Genomic DNA, 26,074 nt, shown 5'->3' with positions numbered 1-26,074 from the left:
CTTTTTCTTTTATTTTTCAATTCAAAACGTAAAAGAAAGTTAACGGTTTTGAATGATTTTGGACGGAAAAAGTAAAAAAAAGTTACGGTTGAAAAACGCCAATAATACAAGGATACTGTTGATAATAAAAAAACTTAGCGATACCATTGATAAAGTGTCAAAATTTAGGGGTACCATTAATAATTTTCATCTAAGGTCACGATTGAGCCAAAAATACAGAATTGTAAAAGTCACTATGTTACACAAAAAAAATACTATGGCATAAATTTGTAGAATAATCTTTATTTATAACACAATAACTTTTTTTATATTTATAGTGACAAAAAAAAAATTCTTCTCATCCTTCTTATTTTAAAATTCTTTTTTATCTGATCCAGATCATACATCTCTTTCTCTCTCTCTCTCTATATATATATATATATAATCTATTTTCTCTGTTTTTTCATTTATTCATTTAAAATTTTCTACTTTAAAAAATAAAATTTTAAATAAATATATTCATGTGAGATGATCTTGTTAGAATACATAGTTTTTTAATATATAATTTTTATAATTCTTTAAAATGCGTAATTAAAAATATTTAGACTTAAAAATCGATTTAAAATATATGCAAAAAATTTAGTAGACAAATAAAAAACAAAAATATATATATTTTTTTAAACAAACACATTTCTCCTACTACTTAACAATATTTATTTTGTTGCTTCTTTCTTGGTTTCCTACCAAATGTCTTTGGAACAATTTTGGTGAAACATACATACTAATACCCAATTCTAACTGGCTTTCTTTAATTTGTTTCTAAATTGTAATAATAAAAATAAAGATTAGTTCACTATATTACTCGTTGTAACTTGTCACTTGTAATGCTAGTCAATCAATAGTCTCGACTTTCGAGTGTTCGAGGTGAGTAATTTTGGATTTTAAGCGTAATAACTAATACATGATTGATACTCCTATATTATTCTAATTTTATTTTTATATTAATATCAGATGAAATTAATTTTGGTTATCTATCATTATAAGTTAAAAGTGATGATGTTTATCAAAAGTTTTGAACTGAGTTAATTATTTCATCTTTATGTTAATATTAGAGTGAATTTGATTTGATTGCCTACCTTTATAAGTTATAGCTAGTATATAGGTTATAATAGGTTATAAATATTACTCTTCCCTTATTTTTTAATCTTCCACATTACTATAATGGGTAGTTTTAAAAGTTCTTCCACTTTAGAATACTTTCTATTTTTAGAAAGTTTTTATCCTACTTTTACCCCTTAAAACCCCCCATTTTCTTTTAATGTACCACTTTTCTTTTATTTATAATTATTTTTTCTCTCATACTTTCAATACAATCATTACTTCACACTACTATTTAATTAAAATAATACCCATTACAACCTCATACTTTCAATACAATCATTACTTCACACTACTATTTAATTAAAATAATACCCACTACAACCCAAAGATTCTATCTTCCTTAATATGTGTGAAAAAACCAAAATGAAAGATCAAAAAAGAACGGATGGAGCATTTTTTGTGTTATGTTAAATAAAGTAATTATTGACTTGAAGAAATGAGCGTGTTAATAAAAAAATATATATATATATACAGCTCTAAGGGCTATATATAAAAAAGAATTTTGTATTTAATTTACATAATTTAATATTATTTTTATTTTGAAAATATAAATATTTAATTATATTTAATTATTTTAATGTTTATTTTTTTTTGAAAAGTTAAAGTCATTATAATTAATATCTCTATGAATGTTAAAAAAATTATTTGGAGTAATATTTAATATTTTAATTGTCTATGTTTTAATTTATAAATTAAAAATTAATCATAAATTAAAGATAAAAAATCAATTAATAATATACATTATATTGTCCAGCAAGTAACTTGAAACGAAACATTAAAAGGAGAGTAAAATTAAAATGTTACGCTCTATAAAACGATCTAAAAAGGTAAATTAATATGCAAAGAATAAAAGGGAAAAAATTAGAAAAAGACGAACAAGTGGGGAAGGGGGAAAATCGAAAGAAGAGAAGTGAGAACACGGACAGCGTGCTGACTCATTATTCATGATTCACGAATGCAGTAAATGACCCATTTGCGTGATTCCTGATTTTTGCCGGATTATGGGACCCACGCCTACCCTTCATTTTAATTTTTTTTTTCATAATTTTTATGATAATAGTTTTGATTCATCTTGGAGACTTAGAGCTAACATACGGTTTTAATTTTTGAATTTGCAATAATAATAATAATAATAATAATAATAATAGTAATGATAATAATAGTAATAAAAAATATGGAGTACTATACTTTGATTAAAACATAGTTTAATTTAAAAAATTTAAATAAATATAAAAAAATTTAAAATAATAAAGTGATGGGTGAAAATATGGGCAAAACTACAAAATAAAAGTTAAGTAGACAGTAAAATCACTCACTTTCTCGTACTAGTATAATACAATTAAGCAACCTACAGACGAGAAACAAGAAAATAAGCGGCAAAAATAAATCAAGAGAGTGGATCGCCGTGGCCAGGTCCATGCCAGCCCTCGTGTGGCTTCGTCACTAATTGGTGATTTGACTAGAATTAATTTGGTATAAATAATAAACAAAATAATAATAATAATAATAATAATAATAATAATAAAAAAATAAAACAAAATAATAATAATAATAATAATAATAATAATAATATAATAATAATAAATGCTTGATTTATCACTAAGATGTTAAGGAAGGGTAGTTACCTTTTAGACTATTTTTTTGTTTTGATATTGTCAAATAGAACTATGAATTCGAGATACAATTTAAATAGAAAATTACATTTAAAATCACTTTGCAATTAAAAATCATAAGATTCTTCAAATTTTTATTGTAACAAAACTTACATTAAAACGCATTACGTGTGTAGTTATATTTTATCTTAAAACACCACTAGTTAATAGAGTTAGTATTCGTATTATTCGCAAACCCTTCAAATTTTTGATAGCAAAATACTATATCTATAAACCTTACCCTTTATACTTTTTCACTCTTAGGGGATATTTGGTATGAACTTTTTAATACCAAGTAAGGGTTTAATTACCATTCTTTCATATTTTTTGTTTGGTATAATATTAGATTAACTCAATTCCTTTCTTTAGGGTAATAGATACTCTTATTTTGTTACCACTAATTGATGTTAAGTAACAAATTTCCCTTCTATGATCAAGTAAGTGTTTTTCTTATATTTTCATACCAAATAATATATAACTACAACCCATATTCTTACTCTTACTCCTCTTTATTATTTTCCTTTCCTTTACATTTTATATTCTCATACCAAACATTCTTTTAGTTCTGATGAAATATAAGCAATAATATTTTCCTTGCTCTAATTTGAGTGAAAACAATATCATTATCATCAATCTTAAAACACCACAAAATTCTTCTCTCGGCCCTTGCTACTTATAGCTCAATTGCTATGTGAAAATACATACACACTTTAACCTTATTTTATAGCTAACAAGATGTAAAAATAGATATTTTCACCGTAAAAGTCTTGATTCATATTCTCAAATTTGAAATAAATGATAAGGAAATAGAGAAATTACGATTCTACATCAATAAGAAAATAGAGCAAATTAAGATAAAAGAATTAAAACAAAAATCCTTTACATTTTAAGCAAAACAAAATTTTTCAACAATCGATAAATTTAGAATGATAACACACCAATACCTCATTATTTCCGTTCCTATTCTTTTTTTTCTCTTTTCATGCTAAAAAAACCATTCAAATACGGTGTAAATTTAATTTTTTATTTTAAATAGTTTTTTAATATGGTATCAAAGTCAATCTAACTCTTATATTGGTAATGTTAGGCACGAGAAAATTGTAGCAACTAATTAAGTATTGAGCATTTCTCATCATGTAATTTGTACATACCTACCACTAATATTTTTCTTTCAAAGAAAAAAGCTTTGAACTTGCGTAGAACCGTTCCCATTTCCATTACCCAAAACAAGCTCACATACAATAAACCAACACAACTGCAACACAAGCACGAGCACCTGCACCTCCCCCACTCCCCAATTATTCTCTTTCATCTCCTTAAAATTCCCACACATCCATCCCCCCTCTTTTTTTTTTTTTTTTCATTTTTTTTTCTTTTTAAATTTTGTATTTTCTTATTGTTATTGGTTGTCCCCTTCTTCTTTCCTTCATTTCTTCATTTTGGGTGCTTAATTTATGAGCTTTATCGGCTTATTTATGGCGTTTCACGGATCTTCTTGATCAATTTTACCTTCTTTCTCTTTGTACATAAATTACTATCATCTTATTTTTCAGGTTTGAGTTATTTTCAGCTCATCTTTCCATTTTTCCTTTTTTTTTCTAAAACAAAATCTAGATAAACTTGGTTAAGATTGGAACTTTATTGATGAAGCTTAATAAATTTTAATGGGTTTTTTTTGGGACTAATTTAAGTTGATTTTGAAATGGCAGGATCTGTTCTTGGGTTTTCTACAGAAGGTGAATTCATAGAAGGGTTTTGATAGGTACAATAGCTTAACTTTTTTCCTTTTTTTTTAAAAAAGAAAATTATAGTTGCTCAAAAATTTATCTTGTTTTTTTTGATGCATATGGATATGGATGATATCTTCTTTTTTTTTTTTTTTTCAATTATTGATTTTTTTTATTGTTTTGATTTCATGATATAATTTGTTTGTAATTGTTGTAGATTTGTAATGGGTTGAAGGAATCTAGGGATTTTCTTATTTGACATTCACATATTTTTCTATTTGAATTTTTTCTTGTGTTTGATAGGAAACCAATTTCTTTTGTTGACCAACTGAAGATGGGATTTTATTTTTCTTTTAAGGGTTTTTTGATTTTAGTTGTTTCATTTTCATACCTGTTGAATTTGATAATCCTTGATCATTTGATGATGTTTTAGTAATTTTCCTGTTGTTTCATCAAGTTAATAAATTTTTTCTTCCTTTTTTGCTCTCTAATTTTTTCCTTTGTTTGTGAGAATTGTTAGAATTGTGGTTTAGTGCTTTACCTTTCGCGGTTCAATTATCAATCTCACCAACTAAAACAAAGATTAATTTTTTCTCCTCGGCCTGTAGTGAATCTCTAGTCTCATCCTTGAATAAATAAGTTTTCTTCCTTTTGAGCATCAATTTTGTTTATGGTAATATGACCTTGAAGTTTGATTCAAAGGCGTTAGCCTATTCATACATAACTATACATGTAAAAGAGTTTGAAACAGTATTTAATTAGTTTATCAGGATTCAAGTTGCTCCAAAGTAATTCCTACTATGAGCACATAGGTGGACTGCATACTTTCCATTTAACTTTCTATTACCCTTATGTAGAGGTGTACAAAACAGACCCGATGATCCAAAATTTACCCGACCTTGTAATCGAACTTGATTTGACTCAACTTCAAAAATGATTTACAATTATGTAAAAAACAATATGAAAACAAAACCGAATTTAAAACCAACCCGAAACACTTTACTCGACCCGAATGAACACCTGTACCCCAATGTTATTAAGTGGTTCCCACCTAGGCTCTCACGTAGACGGGTTTGGGTGTTCGTATATGCTCAACCTTCCCTTTAACTAAGAAGTTTCCTATTGATCCTTAGATAGTAAACAAAGAGGACTGCATGTTTTTAAAACTGTATGTTTTACTGTGACATATTGTGATATAATAAGGATAAAAATACATCTCTTACTTCGAATATTTACTTCTTTTCCATTATCCAGTATTCCCTTTCTTTTCCAGCCAATGATCTTTCAAATGTGATGGAACACACAACAATCACCATTATAACATCACAATCGTCGTTACAGATTTGGATAGAATATCCGTACTGGAAGCATAGATGTTTCGACACCATTTTACTTTAAAATACTATGTCTCAAGTTTGCTGCAGCGACGTTTTTTCATTGACCACAGAACCTCGTCTTTATATGCCTCTAGAGGGACCCATCACATAGCAGATGGTTAACAAAATTGTATTTTTGAAGGATTAATTTTTTTTCTATTCTGATTACATGTCTTGTGAGTTGTGATACAACAATACAAGTTATGACTTGTGCCTGCTTTGGAAAACTGCTTCGAAACTGCATATTCTTGTTCATCCAAAATCTTTAGTTCCTTGCTTTATTGACCTTTTGTTTATGTATAGCTGCTTGGCTGGGATTCTTAAAATAAACTTTACGGCCCATTTGGTTAACGTATAAATTGGTGGTAATGGGAAGAATTTGTAGTGTAAACTTTTATGATATTTATCATGTCATTCTCATGGTAATAAAAGTTTAATCATATAAAAGGTTTTTTGTTCACAATTTTTCATTACCACATAATATCACATGTTTCAATGGTAATGTATTGGAATGAATTTTGTAAAGAAAATAAGATTTTTGAAGGAGAATAAGCATGGCCAATAAGTTTGTCAAGAGATATTCCTACCAAAATTACACTAACTTTCCCATTACTATTCCCACCATTTAGTACCGTTTATACATGCCATTATAGTTTGTAATTATTATGGCGCATTGTGTAATGTTTGATCAAAAAGGTAAGAAATCGGTAGAATTTTGTATTTTGGCATTTGGTGAAGAAATTATTGGATTTGTATGATTTCTTTTTTTGAACAATATCTTGGAAGCTTGTTTTGAATTTGATCATATACTAATCTTGTTTTTATGCTGACATGGATTTTGATAGTTAAATTGTTCAGGTGTTGCTAGTGTGTACCATCTTGTAAAGAAGTCTGTGAAAGTACACTGAAGTTTGATCTGCAATCTGATCACAATGTTCGGTGGCAGCAACAACAATCATGCACTTCCTATGTTTTTGGATGACAATCAATTTCAGCTTAATACTAATGCACCAAACCATCAACTCCAGCTTTTTGGGAATTGTAAGTCCGAGAAATTGTTTCAATTGTCATTACCGATCCATATGTCAAACTTTGTTTGCAATAGTTTCACTTCTCTGAGCGTAGCTTTTGCGTTTATGCCATTTACTATTTTCTGTGTGTTGAGCGTCGGTTACATAATGAAACTCTTGACAATTTGGGTGAGGATCAATAGTTAAGAAGTACGGGTATTTTGTGAAGTTTTGAGGTGTCTTCCCCGCCTTGTTCTGATCTTATCCAACTGAATTACTTTCCAAGGATTGTCTTTTTATTGTCTCTGCGATCCCGATAGATCAATAAGGACATCTGTCATCTAGGTTTAAACTTTAAACTAAAGTGCGACTTTGCAACCCTTTTTTGACCTTTATGAACCATAAAGAACCAAGTCAAAGATGTATACTTCCCTTGCCCCCTGTGTTTGCTACATTTTTCTATTTTTGTCTGTCCCACTAAATTTGTTACATTTCTTTTTATGGAGATGGTCCTTATCATTTTCTTGAATTTTCATAAACACATTTGTTCTCTTTTTTTTAATATCAGCCACATAGTTCAAATGTTTTTGTCGTATTCTTAGTTTTAATAGGCGCCAGGCGCAAAAGGTATTTTTTTCCGAGGCGCAATGCGAAGGTGTGGGATTTTCGCATGCGGGGCGACAATTTCACCAAAAGGCTCCTAAGTCATTTTAGGCTATGTTGCTAATCTTAAATGTATTGCTATGTTGCTTGCTTACTTTCACTACCTGCAAGAACCATTTCGAGTTTTCGACTAATTGATTCTAACACTATTTGTCATGACTAATTTGAATTCAATTACTCTCCTTGAAGATGATATAATAGTTTGAAGATTGTGCATCATTTTACGGAAACCAAGCAATATTTCGGTAACATTTGTTACCTTTTCCAGGGGATGAGACCAGCATGTAGTCCCATGTTAGGTCATGACATTTTCGGTCGTCTAGTTATTAGTCTGCTTAAGTTGTGTACATTATCTCATTCTCATTTGAACTTTTTACAGTACCTGTGGGATGTACAGTTGACCCAGTAAATTATTTTGGAAATGAGCATAATTCATCTGTTGTTCGGTCTAACAAACGCGTTAGAGAGGCTGAAGATCTTTCTAGGCAACAAAAACTCCAGATCTCGTTAAATTATAACATGTGCCAGGATGAAGTTGACCGTTCGGCTAGCATTCCGAACCACAATCCAGTATCTACTGGGCTCCGGCTCTCGTATGATGACGATGAACACAACTCATCTGTCACATCTGCTAGCGGAAGCATGACAGCAACACCCTCCATCCTACTCTCGCTTAATGACAATATCAGGAGTGAGCTCGAACGACAGAAAGAAGAATTTGACCAGTATATCAAAATTCAGGTATGTATCGTTGATATTAACTTCTCATCCTCCGACTCGTTTCAGAATTTGTCGCTTTCCCTTGTTTGCTGACCAATTGCACATTAGGGGCGAAGCTACATTGGGGCCGGGGGAGGCCTAATCCCCTTGCCGAAAATGCTATCCTTTGTATTTTTGGCTTTGGCCCTTTACTAATATATGTTATATACTTTAAAGAGTGTCAAAATATAACAATTAATGTAGCTTAATGGTTGGAGTAATATATTTGTGAACTAGGGTTAAAAGGATCAAATCCTAATATAAACAATTATTTTTTAATAATCTAATAAATTTATATTATAATGTCATTACTCTTTATCTTTCATAATTTGACATTCACCTTTTAATTTTGTGAGTTTAAATTTGCTATCTTAATTTTAACTGTATTTTTTGGCGAATAATAGAGTAAAAAACAGTTGGTTTTTTTCAAAAGGGATAATTATAGGGAAGCTTTAGCTCCATTTGTTGAAAATATTTTTTGTTATGATTCAAATTCATTTCAGTTTATATGATTTTAAAATTTTCATAATTTAACTAGTTTTTAATTTTTATATAGTAAATAATTTGCTAGTGTATCGACTATTTGGCCCCCCAATTCAAAATCCAGACTTCGCCCCTGAGCACAATAGATCTATGTATGTGAGCCAAGTATTCTGAATTACTGAAACATCTTCCGTTTCGACTTTGTGCAGCAAGAGCAGTTAGCAAAGGGTGTAAGAGACATGAAGCAAAGACACATGGCATCGTTCTTAAACACTATCGAAGATGGTATAAGCAAGAAGCTTCGAGAAAAGGAGACGGAGTTAGAAAATATAAACCGCAAAAACAAGGAACTTATGGAGAGAATAAAGCATGCAGCCACCGAAGCACAAAACTGGCATTACCGTGCAAAATACAATGAGTCCATGGTTAATATCCTTAAAAACAACCTTCAGAAAGCGATTTCTCAGGGTGCGGATCAAGGGAAGGAAGGGTTTGGAGACAGTGAGGTCGATGACGCAACTTCTTACATCGATCCAACAAATTACCTCATAGTGGCTGGAGGTCGGGGAAAGTCTATTATGGGACAAAATTCAGAGCATTTGGCATGCCGAGCTTGTCGATCTCGGGAGGTGTCGATTTTGCTGATGCCATGTCGGCACCTGTGTGTGTGCAAGGAATGTGATGGGTTCGTAAGCGTCTGCCCGGTCTGCCATATCCCTAAAAGTGCTAGTGTGGAAGTATACTTGTCTTGACATTGTGTGATGATATTATGGAGTTTTACCATGTATGCCTATTGCCTAGTCTTGTTGAGATGTATACTAAGATGAAATACCAAATGTTGGTGGAATTAAGCCATTGTCATGGTCTTGTTATTGAGAGGTTCTTCGAATGAAAATTGAACCTAAAAATTGTGCACATGAAACTTCTTGTTTTAAGCCCTCCAAGCATTGCCTATGACTTCCACTCGTTTAAGTCGACTTTCAAGCGAACTCAAACCCGAATTGATCTTAAATAGCTTACAAGTTGGCTCGATCCAAAGCCTTAATAACATCCTTATGTGCTACTCCCTTCGGCCCATAGAATTTACCATAAATACCTTCTTAGTCTTTCCACAAAATTTGCTACAATTTTATTTCTAGCTTTGTCTATATTTTTTTTTTACTTAAATTTTTATTCATGTATTTAACTTAATTTGTCATGTTACTCATATTTTTGTACATCTTTATTCATCACCATTAAAAATACCTTTTTTACACTTTTAATGCTTCTTTTGCGACAAAGGGAGGTATATATTGATTCATGTATTTTTCATGATGAAGTATATGAATCTTAAATCATATATTGGAAATATGTTTCCTCACATGTCTCTATTTGCTTTAAAGTCGTCATTTTATTATTTTAATATCATTAAATGCCTCTTATTATACTTATTTTTTTTATTCTATTTGTAAGTTGTAGGTTTCTCTTTGAAAACCTTTCTCAAACCGATGGGCTCTTTGACTGCACTCTCCTCTACGGGTATGAGATGCCGTCTTTCTTCCCTCCCCAGACCCTGAACATAGTTTTCTATGAGCGGGATACACTGGATATGATGATGCACATATAGTCTTATCTTACAATAATATTCATCAACTTCACATATATAAGAAGCACACATTAAAATTTATGAAGCATAATAAAAAGTTCGATTTGAAAAAAAAAAAACCAATAATAGCATATAATAATATTATCAATTGTTCAAACAAAGTAATGCTTTCTTGTCCATTAGCAAACTACATACTTTTTCTTTAAGATTTTATTCAATTTAGTTTATTATAAACTCTAGAAAAACCCTAGCATAACACTAAAAATTCCTTAGAACACTAATTAGATCATCATGATTATCAGTATTTAGCCCTTTTAACATTCTCTAACAATCTATCATCATGACCAACATCAACGGTAGATACATCAACAACAACATCCATCTCAAATCTAAGCCGTAGAAAATCATTTTCAAAATCGACATAATCTTGAACGTACCTCGACACTTTCTCCTTCACGTAACTCAAAACTCCATCACTTACATAACATGGAAAATCCTTTTTGTTACCGTTAATTGCACGTGTAATGCTATTCTCAATCATCTCCGATTTTTCGAGTATTATAAAAATAATTGTTTTATAAACATTAATATTAAACTCCTTTAATATGATATTATGGTCTTTTAGGGATGAAAATTTAGGGTTTTTACATTTATAATAGATTTCGTGCCAATGACGAAAGAAGAGAGTAAATATGATCTCATTTGAATCGATTTTCGACAAATATTATTGGTATAAAGGGATTTAAGGTAATTCAACAAAAATGGGATTTGTTGTTTTCTTTAGGGTTTATGGTTAAAGATTGTTGGTTTGACATTTTTTTGTTAAGTTTGAAGTGATATGAATTAGGGTAACTATCTACCTATATTTATAGTAACCATTGTTGCGTATCTGTAATGCAATCTTTTGCACGAAAGATATGGAAATTGTTTACACCAAAGATTTGGAAAGTCAAAAGATTTTTCTTTGGTTACAAAGTATATAAGATTTGATAAAGGAGAATTTAATATAAGTATCGTCTCGAAAATTAGGGAATATGATACTTATTGTTACTGAAGCAAAATCTAAATTTCTTATATTATTTTATTTTTTAAAAATAAAAAATGAATTTCTTATATATTTCTTATATCTAATACTTTTATGGTAATATTTCATATATATATATATATATATATATATATATATATATATTATAGAAAAAAATAGAAATAAATAAATCAGATTCTATTTTGGTTGGCTGCAGTACAAAATTAGAATTAAGAAATACTTCATCCGTTATGAAATACTTGCTTCATTACGGTTATTGATACTATTCATCGTTCATATTTATTTTATATATCGCCACTAATGTGTAAGAAAAAATATTGTCAAGTGGGATCTTGTTTGAATCTCTAAGTGCATAGTTTCATTATATTAACTTTTTATAATTTTTAAATGTGTATAATTTATATATAAATGGTCAATATAACACATTAGACTGCGTAAAAAGTCAAATATAGCAAGTATATTGAAATGGTGGAAATATGATTTTTGAGATGTATAAAAAAAAATTAAACTAAACAAATTATGAATAAGTCCAAGCGACCCTTTAATAAACTAAACAAATCGGGGGGATCGAACAGATAATGGAAATATGAGTTTAATTAGTTGATTTATTTGTAAACTCAAGGGCGGATTCAATGTAGGGTCAATAATGTCAACTGACATCACTTAAATTTCAAAAAAAGAAAAATAGTATTATAGGTTCTATTTGGCTAATTTGGTAAATAAATAAACTTTTAATCCAAAGGCCACAAGTTTAAGCCCTTCTAATACAATTATTTTTTTTTTTCTTATCTGATTTAATAACTTACCCTTGCATCCTGCCATCCAATTTTAATTCCCCTTTTTCAGAAAAATACAGTAGCGTCGCCCATCTCGCATTTTCAAAAAAAATACAGCCCATTTTCAGAAAAATACCCTTCCCTTCTCTCCCGTCTTCGATCACGAAACATCAAGTTTAGTAAATAAGTGAACAAGGCGTTAGCAACAGTCGGCACTCGGCAGGCGCAACGGCAAGCCGGAAATCCCTGACCGGCGGCAAATCAAGTACGCTGTATGTTTATGAGTTTCTCTTCTTAGGTAAATAAATTAGGGCTTTTATATTTCTATTTCTATTTCTATTTATTTATCTTTAATCTTTATGTTTATGAGTTTCTCTTCTTAGGTAAATAAATTAGGGCTTTTATATTCTATTTCTATTTCTATTTATTTATCTTTAATCTTTATGTTTATGAGTTATCTATTTGTTAAAAATTTAGGGGTTTTATAATTTAAATGTTTATCTATTTAGATAAATTAGATATTATTAGTTCTCAATTAAAATTATGGTTTAAAAAAAATAGGATTTTTTTATTTGTTTACCTAATTAACTACTTAGCAGTTGACAATTGTGATTAATATATTAGTTAGATAGTTTAAAGGTAATAACCTTAATCACTTGTTGTTTAATGTAATTTTTTCAGCGCAATTGATTGAATTATTTTAAAAAAATATCGACATTTCTTGTTTATTTTTCTGGGTTCTGCCCCTGAGTGAACTATGAAAAATTATATATAGGCGAATGAATAAAATGACCTTGAAACAACAACGATTAATTCTGATGATAAATGCTGAGAATAAAAAATTTATCGAAACTATCAAAATAAACTGGGTTAAATTGCTTTTTTCTTTTTTACGTAAATTATCGTGTGAGGCGCCTAGACGGTTTCATGAGTTAAATAGCCAAGTTATCTGAATTGCTTATGATAAAATGCTAAAAGAAAACCCTTCGTAAACAAAGAAATAGGAAGTTAGGTTATTCATTTGCCCAACATTTTCATCAAAATCAGCTGCTAGGGGCGACAATTTCAATGCTTTGGTTAGAAGAATCCTTCATCTAATCATCTTTTATCCTTCTATAAAAGTTCCCCCTTTTTTCCGTTTTCTGGTAACGACACTTATTTTGATTTCCAAAATTATTCCCAAATTCTGTTTAATTTGTTTAATTGATGAGATTTTCTGGGTTTTTTCAGGGTACAAAAAAATTAATACTATGCCAAGATACAAGGATGAGCCTACTGCTGTTCGTGTATATACAGTTTGTGATGAATCAAAGTTGTATCTTTTTCTCTTTTTATCACTCATTGGTAATTATTTGTATAAAACATTTTTTTTTCCATATGTTGTTTCATAATAGTTACTTTTATTGGTTACCTATTTGTTCAAGGTACTTAATTGTGCGAAATGTACCAGCATTGGGTTGTGGTGATCAGTTAAAACAACTGTTTTCAACTTACGGAGGAGTTGAAGAGTATGCTTGCTCTTACCTTATTAATCACTTGTTTTTCAATGCTTTATTGAGCTGTAAGTCTACAACTAATGTGAATTGCTTAGTGATTAATGGTTTTATAGTTATTAATTAGTAATGATCAGAGATATACTCAACTATCTTTTTAAATTTGCTACAAAATATCCAAAAATGATCCGACTTGTTTGGTAAATTCATTTTGTATCAAACTGATTATTATGTCATACATGACACAAAAGTACATTTTATGTAAATGTTGTTGGGGTGCTTGTTTTTCATAATATGCTTAGTGTATGTTCACTACAAGGGTCAATTGTAACCTCTTTGATAATTGTTATCACTAACAAGGGTAAGATTGTGTACATTCGACTCCAAATCCCGCCTAAGTGGGAGTCGCTCAATGACATTAAGATAATTAAAAACATTGGTGCATTTGAAAAAATGAAATCATTCTTAGACTTTAGTTGTATAGTACACTTGTGTGGTGCCTGAATTAAGTGGGATAATGGCAAAGGATGTCATTTGGCCCTCATAAGTGTGGTTCAATGCTTTTAAGGATGGGAGTTGAATTAGGCTCTTCTTGTGGATTACTTTTTTATTTAGTTTGCTTGTAAAATTATCGTATTGTATTTGGATTTTCGTTTTTCTACTAAGATGGATACTTTGGAAGAATAGTCCATGTAACAAAATCGGGTTCTTATTTCTTCTATTTGACAAGACTAGCGACTTAGTAGATGTTTGCATAGGTGCTAGAGGGAATCATAGAAGACTATTTTTCTTTGTAAGATCGTCAAGATACTTGCACACTCATATGGGCGTGGATGGTCCTTTAGGCGACTCTGTAGTCTGGACTGGGAATTACTACAGTTGTAGTTGGGCACTTGGGCTTTGAAGATTTCCTACTTTGAATTTTTCTATTGTTGACGTTTTCTATTGATATCATTGGCATATCTAGTTCCTTTCTATATGCACTTGACAAAATTGAAAGAGAAAGAAGCATTACCGTTGGCTAACAAATTTAGTGCTGCATAAATCAAGTGCAAACTATAGCTTTGGGTGTTTGGCACATGGGATTTCAAGGAGGGAATGGGACTTTGGCTTAAAAAAGTCTAAGTCTTTGTTTGTTGAAAGGGAATGAGATTAAAAAAGGAAAAAGTTTCCCCAAGATATAAGTCTTTGGGGAGAGTGGTATTTTAGTTGAGATTTTTATTTTTATGTCCGTCTTCTAAGTCCCTAACATGACAAACAAGGGATAAGACTTTTTTATCTTCAAAGTCTCATATTAAAGTTTCACAAGTCTCATTTCCTTGTGCCAAACACCCCCAGGATTTGCAATGCTCATGTTGTGGTTTAATTCCCCCCGTGTGGCATGCGCACAGAAATTTAACTGATGTGTTCATCTTTGGATCAATACTTTTATATTCCATACACGAAGTTGTTTGGAGTTCGTTCAGTTGATAATTTGTTATGAACTTGTTTGTGTGCATCTCGAGATTATATGAACTTGTACTTGATTGAAGCTTTTTTGTATGGATTATCGCAGATGCTTACATATTTAGTGTCTATATCGCGAACCCTGTGGAGCGGTAAAGGTTTCTTTTAGTTTTTTTAGCTTGTATGTAATATTTCATTGATGCATTGCAGATGTAAACCTATGGACGCAGAAGAATGTGAACAGTTTACGGATGTCTATTGGATCAAATTTTACCTCATCAGTAATGCACGGTGAAGAAAGTTTCCTTGTTTACTCTTCAGTCGTAGATACTGTGTACTTTTCGGGCCTAAAATTAACCTTTTTTGTTGTGGGGATAGGCAATGGTTATGCGGGATGGAACATTTCATTTAAACCCGCTCACTTGAAAATCTAAACTGTTTGTTTTGAATATGACTGTTAACTAAAGGAAGAATAATACGAATGAATAGTATGTCACAATTGCTTTCCGTTCTTTCAGGTTCGCAAAAAGAAAACTAGATGAATCAGTTTTCCTTGGGAATCGACTGCAGGTATCATATGCTACCGAGTATGAGAGTCTGTCTGACACAAAGGAGAAGTTGGAAGGCAGGAGAAAGGAAGTCCTCGCGCGATTGAAACGTAAATTTCCTACTCTTATTGGTATTAGTGAGTACGAGAATATATTTTTGAACCCTTGTGCTATATGTTCATTAACAGCTGGGAGATCCGGAGGCCACAAAATGCATAATCATGCCTTCACAGATGGACTTTCGTTGCAAGTTTCTCAGCAATCGGACATGAACCAAGGATGGTATACTATTTAACTTGATCATTCCTATGTTTTACCAAAGTGACACTAATGGACTATGTTACTCGAACTCTTCATTTTGCTTTACGTACCCATGTCTGATCCTTGATGCTCGGACATTGGTATGGCACATAGACACTTCATTTTAGGCATAAAACGCCCGAGTCCAAGTTACATTGCCTTTGGAGTGTTCTCGAAAATAGTATTCATGACTATTTGTACAGGTACGCCAAAGAAATGGATCGATTTTCCGAAACAAAACAGCAGCCGATCACCAGGGTTTCATCTGATCAGGTAATCTGTCTACTTCCGCGAACACTCTTTCTGGAAATTGAGAGTGTACTTGAAACTGAAAAAGGATAGAATAATGACGACTATAGTACACTTACCGCTCGTTTGGTTAACGATACTCATTAGTAATTAGTGGTAATGTGAATGATTTGTAGTGTAAATTTTCATGATATAGAGATATTTCTTCCAGAATTACACTAATTTTCCATTATCATTCCTACCATTTAGTACCGATTACCAAACGAGTCGTTACTTTAACGGTGATCAAATTGCTTACAGGTAACCATTTCCCTTGATTCTTCTTTTACTATCCAAATGAAGGAAATACCGAACCTCCATTTCCCTCCCCTTTCTCGCCTTTCATTTTCTCCCATCCAAACACAGTTTTAGTGATTGACTTGCTTTATTTTTAAATGAATTGACCAAAAAACTGTTTGTGAATCTTGTTCCCTTCCCCACCAAAAACAAAAACACAGATGCTACGGCCTACGAGAAACAATTCGATGTCCCTTTTTTTGTGTTGCCTTTCTCTTTATATGTTATTTCATGCTATTATACAAATTACCTTTTCCCTAGCTACTTTAAAGATTCTAGTGCTGATAAACGCTATGGAGTGTGTACATCTTGTGTTTTTCCAATAATATGCTAGCATTCACAAAAAGTCCAGCCTAATTTAACAGAACTTTAACCTTGTATGCTACTTCATTTTTGTTTTTACTGTCAGGATTACTTCCCATCCCATTCAATGAATGAAACGGTTAGAAGGGTGAGGGATAAACTCGACAAGGTGAGTATTTTCCGCAGTTCTAATTTATTTCGGACAATATGCCATGGAGTGTCTTGGATGTGTTTGTCAATTCGCTGTGTACTCTTCTTGTTTCAGATAGAATCAAGTTCGTCAAGCCTACAAACTGGTTCAGCTACGAAGAAAATGCGAGTAGATAATAGAAGAAGGATATGACTGCCCTCCTTCAATGATCTTGCAACAATTTTCGATTTATTTTTTAGCCGATTCTAGAGGGAGGGAAGCGGCTGGGGTATGCCATAGAAAGGCCATGTTTTATCGAGTGGTGAATGTTTGGCTTTGCAAATCCTGATACTCCCATGCAATGCAGGTTATAATGTACTTCGTACAATAGAAATTGCTACATTTATTTTGTTATTGTTGAGTAATGTTTGGATTAAACGCAGCGATTTCTGTGGAACAATAGAGTTTGCACTTTTTAGAAAATATAATTAAGTGAAAATTTCTCAAATTCATCTTTTAGCATATGTTTTTAAATTATCAATCTTTTAATAATTTCTTATACCTAAATCATATTAAAGAATTTAATGAATAAAAAAGTGTATTGACATAAGACACAAGATAGATATTGAAAGTATTCAGAATTAAAAGAACTATTTCTATTAATAGTAAGAGCTTTAGAAGTAGGGCCTTTTTGACAAATAGGTGTTAGCCGGAGTTGTTAGTCGATTTAACTAGTTGAAAGTATCGGCTGAAAAGTTAGCCATTTAAGCTAATTGTTATGAAGGTGTTTGATAAAAATTATTTATTGAATAAATAGGTCCTAAAGCCAAAAGTAATTATTTTAAAAGCTAGTATGAGTAATGTTTTATTTTAGCTTAAGAGTTAACTTTTCAATTGTAGAATCTATTAATCAAATGCTTTTTTTTTTTTGACTATTTGAACGACTAAAATCTAAAAGTTAAACACAAAAAATAAGCTAATAGTCCAATAGTTCCCTAATCTTTTTCTTAGTATCTCCAAACCAATCATACCTTAGTTATGATTTTAAAGTATAAGAATAAGATATGATTGGTTGGAACTTGGAATACTAATGATTAGTACAAGGATGTTTAGCTATTAAGTTTAGTTACATCTACTCATCGGGTAAACTACGAACTACTAATAGATATCAAAAAATAATAAAAACCAATTGACCAATAATAAACATATATTAATTTGTTTATTAATAGTGAGTAATTTACAAACGGAATCAATTGAATATTTGTTGGCTAAACAAATAATTATTACTTCTTAATGTAATAGTTAACTCTCATAATTTTTACTTGATGTATATTATATTATATTTAAAATAACAATGTTGATATTGCAATATGGTATTAAAATAATCACAATATATTTTTTTTTTCAAAATACTACCTTAAAAATTAATTTTTTATCTTTTACACAATACTACTTTTAAAAGTTAAAGGCAATTACAAAACATTAAAGTAAACACTACTTTACTTAATACCTGTAGTATTTTGACTCAAGTAAATCAACTAACAATTATCTAAAATGACTCACATATTAATATGATCATAATTCTCTTGGAATTACAAATTCCTAAAATATAGCTTTGTAATCTTATGCTTGGTTAACAAAAAAAATTAAAGAAAATAGGAAATCAAAATTCTAAGGATATGAAAATTGCAATGAAGTGCAAGTATTTAACAAGTGCGTACCCTCTTACTAATTAGAAATGTGTGTATTAATTTTCAATTTCTATACAAACCAAACATTATTCAAATGTGTACTATCTTAGTACTTATAACGTGTACTCACCTCATTTAAGTTAATATTCTTATTTAGTTTTTTATATTACTTATTTATTATTTTTAGTTTGTATTTTATTTTTAATATATAAGTTAAAATATAGTCAAGTCAGAATTTATTTGATTCATCTCAATATAAGTATTATTACTATCGACTTTTTATAATTTTTAATTAAATACAGTTAGAAATATTAAAGTTAAAATAATTATATCTGTACATGTGAAATAACTAAATGAGACTTAATTTTCAATTTCTATGACAAACCAAACACTATTGTTTATTTATGGATGTTTAATTTATATAGGAAGTTTGCACGTGAATCACGTACTCTCTCCGTTTCTTTTTAAATGTCTCATTTGTTTTTTGGGTTACTATTTATTAATAATTTTTAATTTGTATTTTATTCTTAATTTATAAGTTTTCATAATGAGGTATTCTTTGATTCGTCTAATATATGATTTATTAATATTTAGTTTTCATAATTTTTTATTATATATAATTATCACTATTAAATATTAAATTATTATATTAGTAAATGTGAAAAAACAAACAGCCCTTTGTATGAGACCGAGACTAATTATGCTAAAAGTTTCTATTATTAAGCTATGTAACACAAATATAGGGTACGTCTTACGATAAGATCATTTCACGGTGAGACTGTCCCAAAAATTTGTGAAAAACAAATAAAATATTTAAAATGAACAGAGGAAGTAATATTAGTTCTCATGGAAATTCAATTTAATTTAAATTTTGATTAAATAACTCGTTAGAATAAAAAAATTATATTCTGATAAGACCCTTAAAAATTTAAAATTTATATACACGCCTCTTCACCTCAATCTTTCCTTTTCTCCTTTCTTTCTTTTCTGGATTCTTCAACCTTAGAGAACAGAATTTGAAGGCTGCAATTATACATACTCTGGAGTTTCGGATCAATTTCACCTAATTTCCATACATAATATTGTAAGAATCATACCCTTTTCTTTTTTTCTCTAATTTTAGCCACTTTCATGAAAAGAGTTCAAATCTTTCTTATTATTATTATCATTATTATATGCGGGAATTTTTCAGCTACTTAGTTACCCACTATTTTTTATGTTGATTTGTTTTAGTTTTTGTATTTGGTCTATATTGTTGGAATTCTGGGGTTTAAGACTTTGTGATTATTATTGTAGTTGAGTATATAATATATTTAGAGTAATCATTAATTTAAGCTTTTGGTGTAAATGGTTCCTTTAGAATAGAGTATTTAAAATATTTTGACTTTAATCATCAGTTTAAGATTTTGGGTGCTGTGCTCTATCAATTTTTGATTATGATTATGTATATTGTTGTTCATTATTATGATCAAGGTCAACTATGTAAGTGTATGCATATTTAAAAATTATGCCTAAATGGGTTGTCTTTTATTTGGGTGATTGGTAAATTGAGCTATACAAAATTACTCCTGGGTAAGGTTTTTAATTATCTTCTCTGTAAGACTGTAACTCTGTTTGTTATTGAGATTTGTGTTCTTTGTTATGACTAACTTAACAAAGTAAGGTTGAGTATATCTAACCTCCCAAACCCCGGTTTGGTGGAAGCCACTTAATGACACATTAGGGTAATGAAATGTAATCGTTGTTGTTATACAAGCTTTGAGGTCTTAGATTATGTTTGTGCTTTGAAGCTATGTTATGATGGTGCTATGAAATTGTATATTTTCTAAGTGTTCAAAACTAGAGGAGTGTTAAACATCTGAAGATGTATTAGATGTGAATTTGGTGATATGAACTTGTTGGGTATGAGTTGCCGCCTTCCTTCCCTCCCCAAACCCTGATTATAGTTTTCTATGAGTGGAATACACTGGGTACGGTGATAATGATGATGAACCTGTTGGGTTGTTGAAACAATTTTTTTTGGATCCATACAAGAAGTTATAGTTGTTGTGGATACTCGTATTATGTTTGTGATGGTATTTAAAATGATTGTCTCTAGTTATACTATGGAAATGATGTTTGTTGTCTCAGAATATGTACTAGCATGTTGCCCTTTGCAACTTTCTTAATTTAGCTCATTTTGAATTGAACTATTGCTACTATGTTGTCTTTTGTGATAGATTGTTGGTAAGAGCTTGTTCATAGTTCGAAGACATTTGGTTGATTAATTTTATGCCTAAGAGTATGTATGTAATCGAACTTGGTGCAGTAATGTATAGTTACTTGTGGCTGGTGGTGATTGATAATGAAATCCGTTATTGTAATGTAACGAGGTAGTTCAACGACAAAACTATTTTTGAGAAGGTTGTGAGTGTTTAATTGAAGTTAAGTGTGGAGTTTGATAAAGTTGGTTAACGCTTTTAGTTTTTACTATTGCAAATTGGGAAATGCCTAGTGTTTCTGTGTATCTGTGATGCTGTGTTCTCAATGTACGCGGTTAGGTGGTTATTCATCTTGTTTTGTTGAACTTAGTTGTTGGATGTCAATATATCTAAACCAATATAACATAATTCACTAGTTGATTTGTTTTTTGAGTTCATGATTAGCTCAAAATGAACTTAAAATAGCCTTAAACCGACCATATTTCGCTTTTTTTGATTTGCGATTTACAAGGATAGTAGTGAATCATGTGACAGTGTTTTCTTGACTTCTCTTTCTGTGTTTGTGATTGTTTAACACGAAAAGAAAAGCTTTTTTTTCAGATTTATCCAAAAGGTTTTCTTACTATTTCATACTTGTTTAAGAATGGGAAATTGTATTCCAGTTTGCAAGGTGAACATGGGATCAGAAGGACCTAAGAATGTCACATTTCATGTTACTGGTTTCAAGAAATTCCAAGGAGTTGCTGAAAATCCCACTGAAACCATAGTAAACAACTTGAATGAGTATGTGTCAAAAAATAGTCTTCCTGCAGGGGTGAAACTTGCAAGTTGCACAGTTCTCGAGACAGCCGGTGAAGGGGCAAGACCAGCGCTTAACCAGTTGTTCGAAACAGCAGCCTCCAATTCTGACAATGAATTAGTTGTGTGGGTGAGTCTTCATTTAAGTTCTCTCGTTAAGCTATAGATGATGTTAGTTACCAAGGGTCAGTCGAAAACATCTTTATTACTAGTTTATTACTAACAAAGGTAAAGTTGTATGCGTCGACCCTTCCAAACCTGACCTAGGTGGGAGCCACTTAATGGAAAAGGGGTAATGGAATGTTGGCGAGTCTCCATTTGTGTTGATTCTAAAGACTGATTTTACTCGGTTATCATCTGGAAGTACTTTAGCATTTTTTTTGTGAAGCTGTGTTAACGTTGGTTTAGTTGTTTGTTCTAGTCTATGTTACTTGAACTCTTCAATTTGCTTTACGTACCTGTGTAAGATCCTTGATGCTCGGACATTGGTATGACACTTAGACACTTCATTTAGGCGTAAAATTGAATATTTAGACGTATCCGATACTTGGACACAGACCAGTATCTGACATCAGTACCCGAGTATAAGTAACATAGGTTCTAGTTAATGGCAACCTTATGCTTGTAAATTAAATGCTTATTTCATTCCTTTTAATTTTATGGCTTTTGTTTTCAGCTTCATATCGGAGTGAATAGTGGTGCGCAAAAATTTGCCATTGAACGCCAAGCATTCAATGAAGCAACATTTCGCTGTTGTGATGAGCTCGGATGGCAACCACAGGTAGGCAGGGACTCTCGTACCTTCCTTCCCAGTGGCTCTCCTCTTATCAATAGCTATTTAGATTGCTGATTCAGATCTGTTAATCATTCTCCTTCATTTTTTACAGCAAGTACCAATCGTTCCTGATGATGGAGAAACATCAAAAACACGACAGGTAACTACCAACCTTTAGTATGTTTCAATTAGACAAACGGCCGGGATTAAATCGTTGGCCTTAAAACCTTTCATGGGCACATGAGACGGGTAATAGCGTATATTTTAGCCCTTAGAACCTTTCATTGATCGAGTTATGTGATTTTTCTCAACTCATTCTACATGTTTCTATGCATGACAACTACTATGAAGACGCGGTGCTCAGTGGAAAGCATCCTTGATTTCATGAAGAAGAAAGGCTTCAATGTAATGATATCGGATGATGCTGGTCGTTTTGTATGCAATTACGTGTACTATCACTCTCTCCGATTTGCAGAAGAGAGAGGCCACAAATCTCTATTCGTTCACGTTCCCCTTTTCTCTAAGATTGATGAAGAAACGCAGATGCGTTTCATTAGTTCCCTCTTTGAGGCTATTGCAGCTACTTGTTGACGGTACCAGTAAAACATGATTCGCTAGTTAGTTCGCCTTTTGAATTCGCGTATCACTCAAAATGGCTTAAAAACAGCCTAAAACCGACCTTAGTTTGCTTTTTTTGTTTCACGATTCGCATGGCGACTAGCGAATCATGTGACACTGGACGGTACTATTGATCCGAAGCTCCATAAGAGACTAGTTGGAAAAGGTTTGCATTTATGTTGTATACTAGTGTGTGCATTTCTTCATGTTTCGTACAAGCAAAAGAATGTAGTACTCCATGAGATAGCTATTTCTTGTCTTGTCAGCTACTTGTTATAGCTCTCGACTAAGTTCCCCTTTATGTTCATCAAGAGATGTACTATAAACAATCAAATGCTGGATGATTGTTGTGATTCGACTGTGTCGTGATTGCCTTTTTTCTCAAGAGGCTAATTGTGCAACTGTTTGTTTGAAACGTTACAAAACCACAATGTTTTACTTTCCCGTATCATGAAGATTGTTACATTATTCTTTGAACGTTCTCACATTGGGAGCCGTAATGTAGCAATCTCATTGTGATAAACAAAATACGCAATTACTTCTTTTTCAAAGTTAATTGTCTTAAAAATAATCTTTTTATTCTCTAAAGTGTACGACATGTTGTATTTTAGTTTGTCCTATGAAATTTGTTAAACTTCTTATTTTGTCATTAATTCTATAAATTTTTTATTTCTTATCTGTCTATTTTACTCATCTTTTCATTATATTAATTAATATATTTTAAATATTTTATCTTACTTTATCTAAAAATAAAATAACAAAATTTATAACTTAGGATTTTATACTTGTTGCAATTTTTATAGAACAAAATCGTACTTAAATAATAAAGGAAAAAAAGCCTAGAAAGACAAGAGATTGGCTTGGCCAAATAGGTTGCCTGCCTGTGTGGCTGTGTGTTTGTTAGTGAAGGTGGGAAAGTAGAAAGTGATGTTAGGTGTGTTGAGTTTTACGGGATCATAGGCTGGACAACTAATTTTCACCAAATCTATTACAGCTAATTGCCATATTCAGGGATTGCCTTTTCTCTGTTTCTTTTGCAATAAGATTTTAATTTTAGAGGTATGTCTATCAATTTACATTGAATGTGGATATGACAATGTTAGACATGAACATGAGTCGAATTGAACGGTGGGTAGCCTGACACGACACATCCACATCTAGGCATGATATGGCCGTCTACAGTGGGCTGTAGGGGCCACAGGTCGTTCGTGTTCAACTTTTTTTGAAAATGACGTGACATGATATGTGACTCTGAGTGATAACCGTCTAACATATTACATGCTAGGCTCGCTTTTGATAACCAATTATGGATTTTTTTTTGAAAATTTAACCTATGGTCTGCAGCACGACAGGGTATGCATGCTTGTGTTGTGGCACGAGCCATTATTTGAAGATGAGCATCATAACACAACATAAGTCGTTATCACTAAGGCATGACATGCAAGACAAGTGATCCACTTTACCACGACTCACAGTGGTCTAATACATCACGAATCTATATCTAAAAACAACACATGCTTGTGAGTGATGATTAATGAGGAAGATTTGTAAGTTAATATCAGACCTATCAACTTTCAACTCGCTTTAAAATAATGATTAAATTCGAATTGATTCTGATCCGATGATTTTGGCATTTTTTTTTTCTAATATATGGCAAATTATAAAGTTCTACTTCAACATGTTTTAGTTTGAACTTACTCATTTTTTTCATTAATTTTTTAATTTTAAATTAATGATCCACAATAAGGTGAAAACTTTTTTTTTGGCCATTGTACTATGTACAAACTCTACAAATACTTAAAAGAAATTTAATTACCTAATCTTATTAAGTTGCTCCTATCATAAAATACCTTTTAAATCATAATTAAATCACTCTCAAATAAAAAACATCATTATTTAATCCAATAAACAAATTTATATTTAAACTACTAGTATGCTCAGAAAATTCCTCTAGTATGCTCAGAAAATTCCTCAAAATTATTTAACTAGAGTCTCAAAACTTGCTATCTCTGTCCCAGTCAACTTGCATTATTTACCATTCGATTTTTTCTTGAATGTTAATTCAAGGTCACATACTAGTATAACATTATACATTATCATTTATTTAATAATAATGCTTAATAAAAAATTCATTTATAAAAGACTATATTAAAAATTTATTTATGGTTGGTGCATCTAGCAAAATCCTCAAAAAAAAAAAAAAAAAAAGAGATTGAGAAACTTTTTTCTCAAAATTGTCAAAATTTTTCCTAATAAATCCAAGCCTTAAACTTTTAGGAGTTCTTTTCTAGGACCATCCGTAATTGTTCCTTCCTTAGTTCTACCATGGTAGAATATTAACAAATAGCACTAGAAAAATCTACTATAACGGATTCTATTGAATGTGCAAGATAAATGCAACTATTAAATTTACTTTCATAATTTCAAAAAATATTTTGGTACAATAGTACGTTCGTACCATTAATAATTACACGAAGTCAGGATCTTTATCCTCGGCCAATAATGGTTCGATGAAATGTCTCTAACAGATGTTATTTCTTGGAACTTGTTAATATCGGGGTTTAATATAATGATATGAAGAATCAGGTTTTGGCTTTGAAATATATTTTCAAATGGTTATTCTCAAAATATTAAAGAAAACCCATTAACTTTTTCCTATGTTTTAAGCATTTGTAGTTATTAAAGGTTATTATTTTCAGGGTATTCAAGTACATTGTAGAGTAATTATTGGGATCTAGTGGACGTTTCTATGCAAATGGATATTCTTTTATGATGGGTTGATTTTTTTTGGTTGAAATGATTGTAAGGAATATTGCAGTTCAAATTCATTTTTTTTTTGTGGAGTTTGTGAATTGAGCTTGTGGAATGAAATTCTAAGGTGGTTTCTGTGAGTGAAATCTGATGGGGTATTGTTGAATAATGTTATGATTTGTTATTTGCTCCAAGAGTTTCATAATCATGCTTTTAAGG

The 26,074-nt window shown here is 31.0% G+C and overlaps 3 protein-coding genes across 13 annotated transcripts; all 3 read left to right on the top strand.

Annotated features, from left to right (window-relative positions):
- The first annotated feature begins 3,919 nt into the window (after window positions 1–3,919).
- Window positions 3,920–9,682, top strand: LOC130820438 (E3 ubiquitin-protein ligase BOI-like). Of its 2 annotated transcripts, none has more exons than XM_057685816.1 (5): window positions 3,920–4,345; window positions 4,502–4,554; window positions 6,741–6,936; window positions 7,948–8,309; window positions 9,020–9,682. In XM_057685816.1, exons 3-5 carry the CDS (start codon window positions 6,828–6,830, stop codon window positions 9,560–9,562), a joined length of 1,014 nt encoding a protein of 337 aa, XP_057541799.1. In that variant the 5' UTR covers window positions 3,920–4,345; window positions 4,502–4,554; window positions 6,741–6,827; the 3' UTR covers window positions 9,563–9,682. The 2 variants fall into 2 exon arrangements, with proteins under 2 accessions (XP_057541799.1, XP_057541798.1); XM_057685815.1 differs by having other exon boundaries at window positions 3,936–4,345; window positions 6,754–6,936.
- Window positions 9,683–12,260: 2,578 nt separating this feature from the next.
- LOC130820436 (uncharacterized) lies at window positions 12,261–17,720 on the top strand. Of its 9 annotated transcripts, none has more exons than XM_057685808.1 (9): window positions 12,261–12,514; window positions 13,447–13,528; window positions 13,641–13,724; window positions 15,366–15,446; window positions 15,674–15,813; window positions 15,892–15,985; window positions 16,207–16,276; window positions 16,998–17,060; window positions 17,157–17,716. In XM_057685808.1, the coding sequence occupies exons 2-9, from the start codon at window positions 13,467–13,469 to the stop codon at window positions 17,232–17,234; spliced, it is 672 nt and encodes a 223-aa protein (XP_057541791.1). In that variant the 5' UTR covers window positions 12,261–12,514; window positions 13,447–13,466; the 3' UTR covers window positions 17,235–17,716. The 9 variants fall into 9 exon arrangements, with proteins under 9 accessions (XP_057541791.1, XP_057541796.1, XP_057541795.1 ...); XM_057685806.1 differs by having other exon boundaries at window positions 12,263–12,488; window positions 13,447–13,560; window positions 13,667–13,724; window positions 17,157–17,720; XM_057685809.1 differs by having other exon boundaries at window positions 12,264–12,488; window positions 17,157–17,718.
- A 1,916-nt stretch (window positions 17,721–19,636) lies between these two features.
- On the top strand, window positions 19,637–23,460 carry LOC130820435 (uncharacterized). 2 transcript variants are annotated; one of them, XM_057685804.1, is made up of 5 exons: window positions 19,637–19,796; window positions 21,576–21,841; window positions 22,388–22,492; window positions 22,599–22,646; window positions 22,838–23,460. In XM_057685804.1, the coding sequence occupies exons 2-5, from the start codon at window positions 21,590–21,592 to the stop codon at window positions 23,075–23,077; spliced, it is 645 nt and encodes a 214-aa protein (XP_057541787.1). In that variant the 5' UTR covers window positions 19,637–19,796; window positions 21,576–21,589; the 3' UTR covers window positions 23,078–23,460. The 2 variants fall into 2 exon arrangements, with proteins under 2 accessions (XP_057541787.1, XP_057541786.1); XM_057685803.1 differs by having other exon boundaries at window positions 19,639–19,796; window positions 21,556–21,841.
- The last annotated feature ends 2,614 nt before the right edge of the window (window positions 23,461–26,074 follow it).

Source organism: Amaranthus tricolor, chromosome 8 (genome assembly GCF_026212465.1).
Source record: "Amaranthus tricolor cultivar Red isolate AtriRed21 chromosome 8, ASM2621246v1, whole genome shotgun sequence".
NCBI lineage: Eukaryota > Viridiplantae > Streptophyta > Magnoliopsida > Caryophyllales > Amaranthaceae > Amaranthus > Amaranthus tricolor.
Note: the sequence above shows the minus strand (reverse complement) of the source record. Positions and strands in the feature narration are given on the sequence as shown.

Excerpts from the sequence above, each read along its gene's own strand:
- LOC130820438 (XM_057685816.1), top strand. The coding sequence starts at position 6,828 with ATGTTCGGTGGCAGCAACAACAATCATGCACTTCCTATGTTTTTGGAT. Across the intron at positions 6,937-7,947 it reads ACTCCAGCTTTTTGGGAATT|TACCTGTGGGATGTACAGTT; the intron begins GTAAGTCCGAGA and ends AACTTTTTACAG. Across the intron at positions 8,310-9,019 it reads ACCAGTATATCAAAATTCAG|CAAGAGCAGTTAGCAAAGGG; the intron begins GTATGTATCGTT and ends GACTTTGTGCAG.
- LOC130820436 (XM_057685813.1), top strand. The coding sequence starts at position 13,483 with ATGAGCCTACTGCTGTTCGTGTATATACAGTTTGTGATGAATCAAAGT. Across the intron at positions 13,725-15,365 it reads ACTTACGGAGGAGTTGAAGA|ATGTAAACCTATGGACGCAG; the intron begins GTATGCTTGCTC and ends GATGCATTGCAG. Across the intron at positions 16,277-16,997 it reads CCAGGGTTTCATCTGATCAG|GATTACTTCCCATCCCATTC; the intron begins GTAATCTGTCTA and ends TTTTACTGTCAG.
- LOC130820435 (XM_057685803.1), top strand. The coding sequence starts at position 21,557 with ATGGGAAATTGTATTCCAGTTTGCAAGGTGAACATGGGATCAGAAGGA. Across the intron at positions 21,842-22,387 it reads ACAATGAATTAGTTGTGTGG|CTTCATATCGGAGTGAATAG; the intron begins GTGAGTCTTCAT and ends TTTTGTTTTCAG. Across the intron at positions 22,493-22,598 it reads AGCTCGGATGGCAACCACAG|CAAGTACCAATCGTTCCTGA; the intron begins GTAGGCAGGGAC and ends CATTTTTTACAG.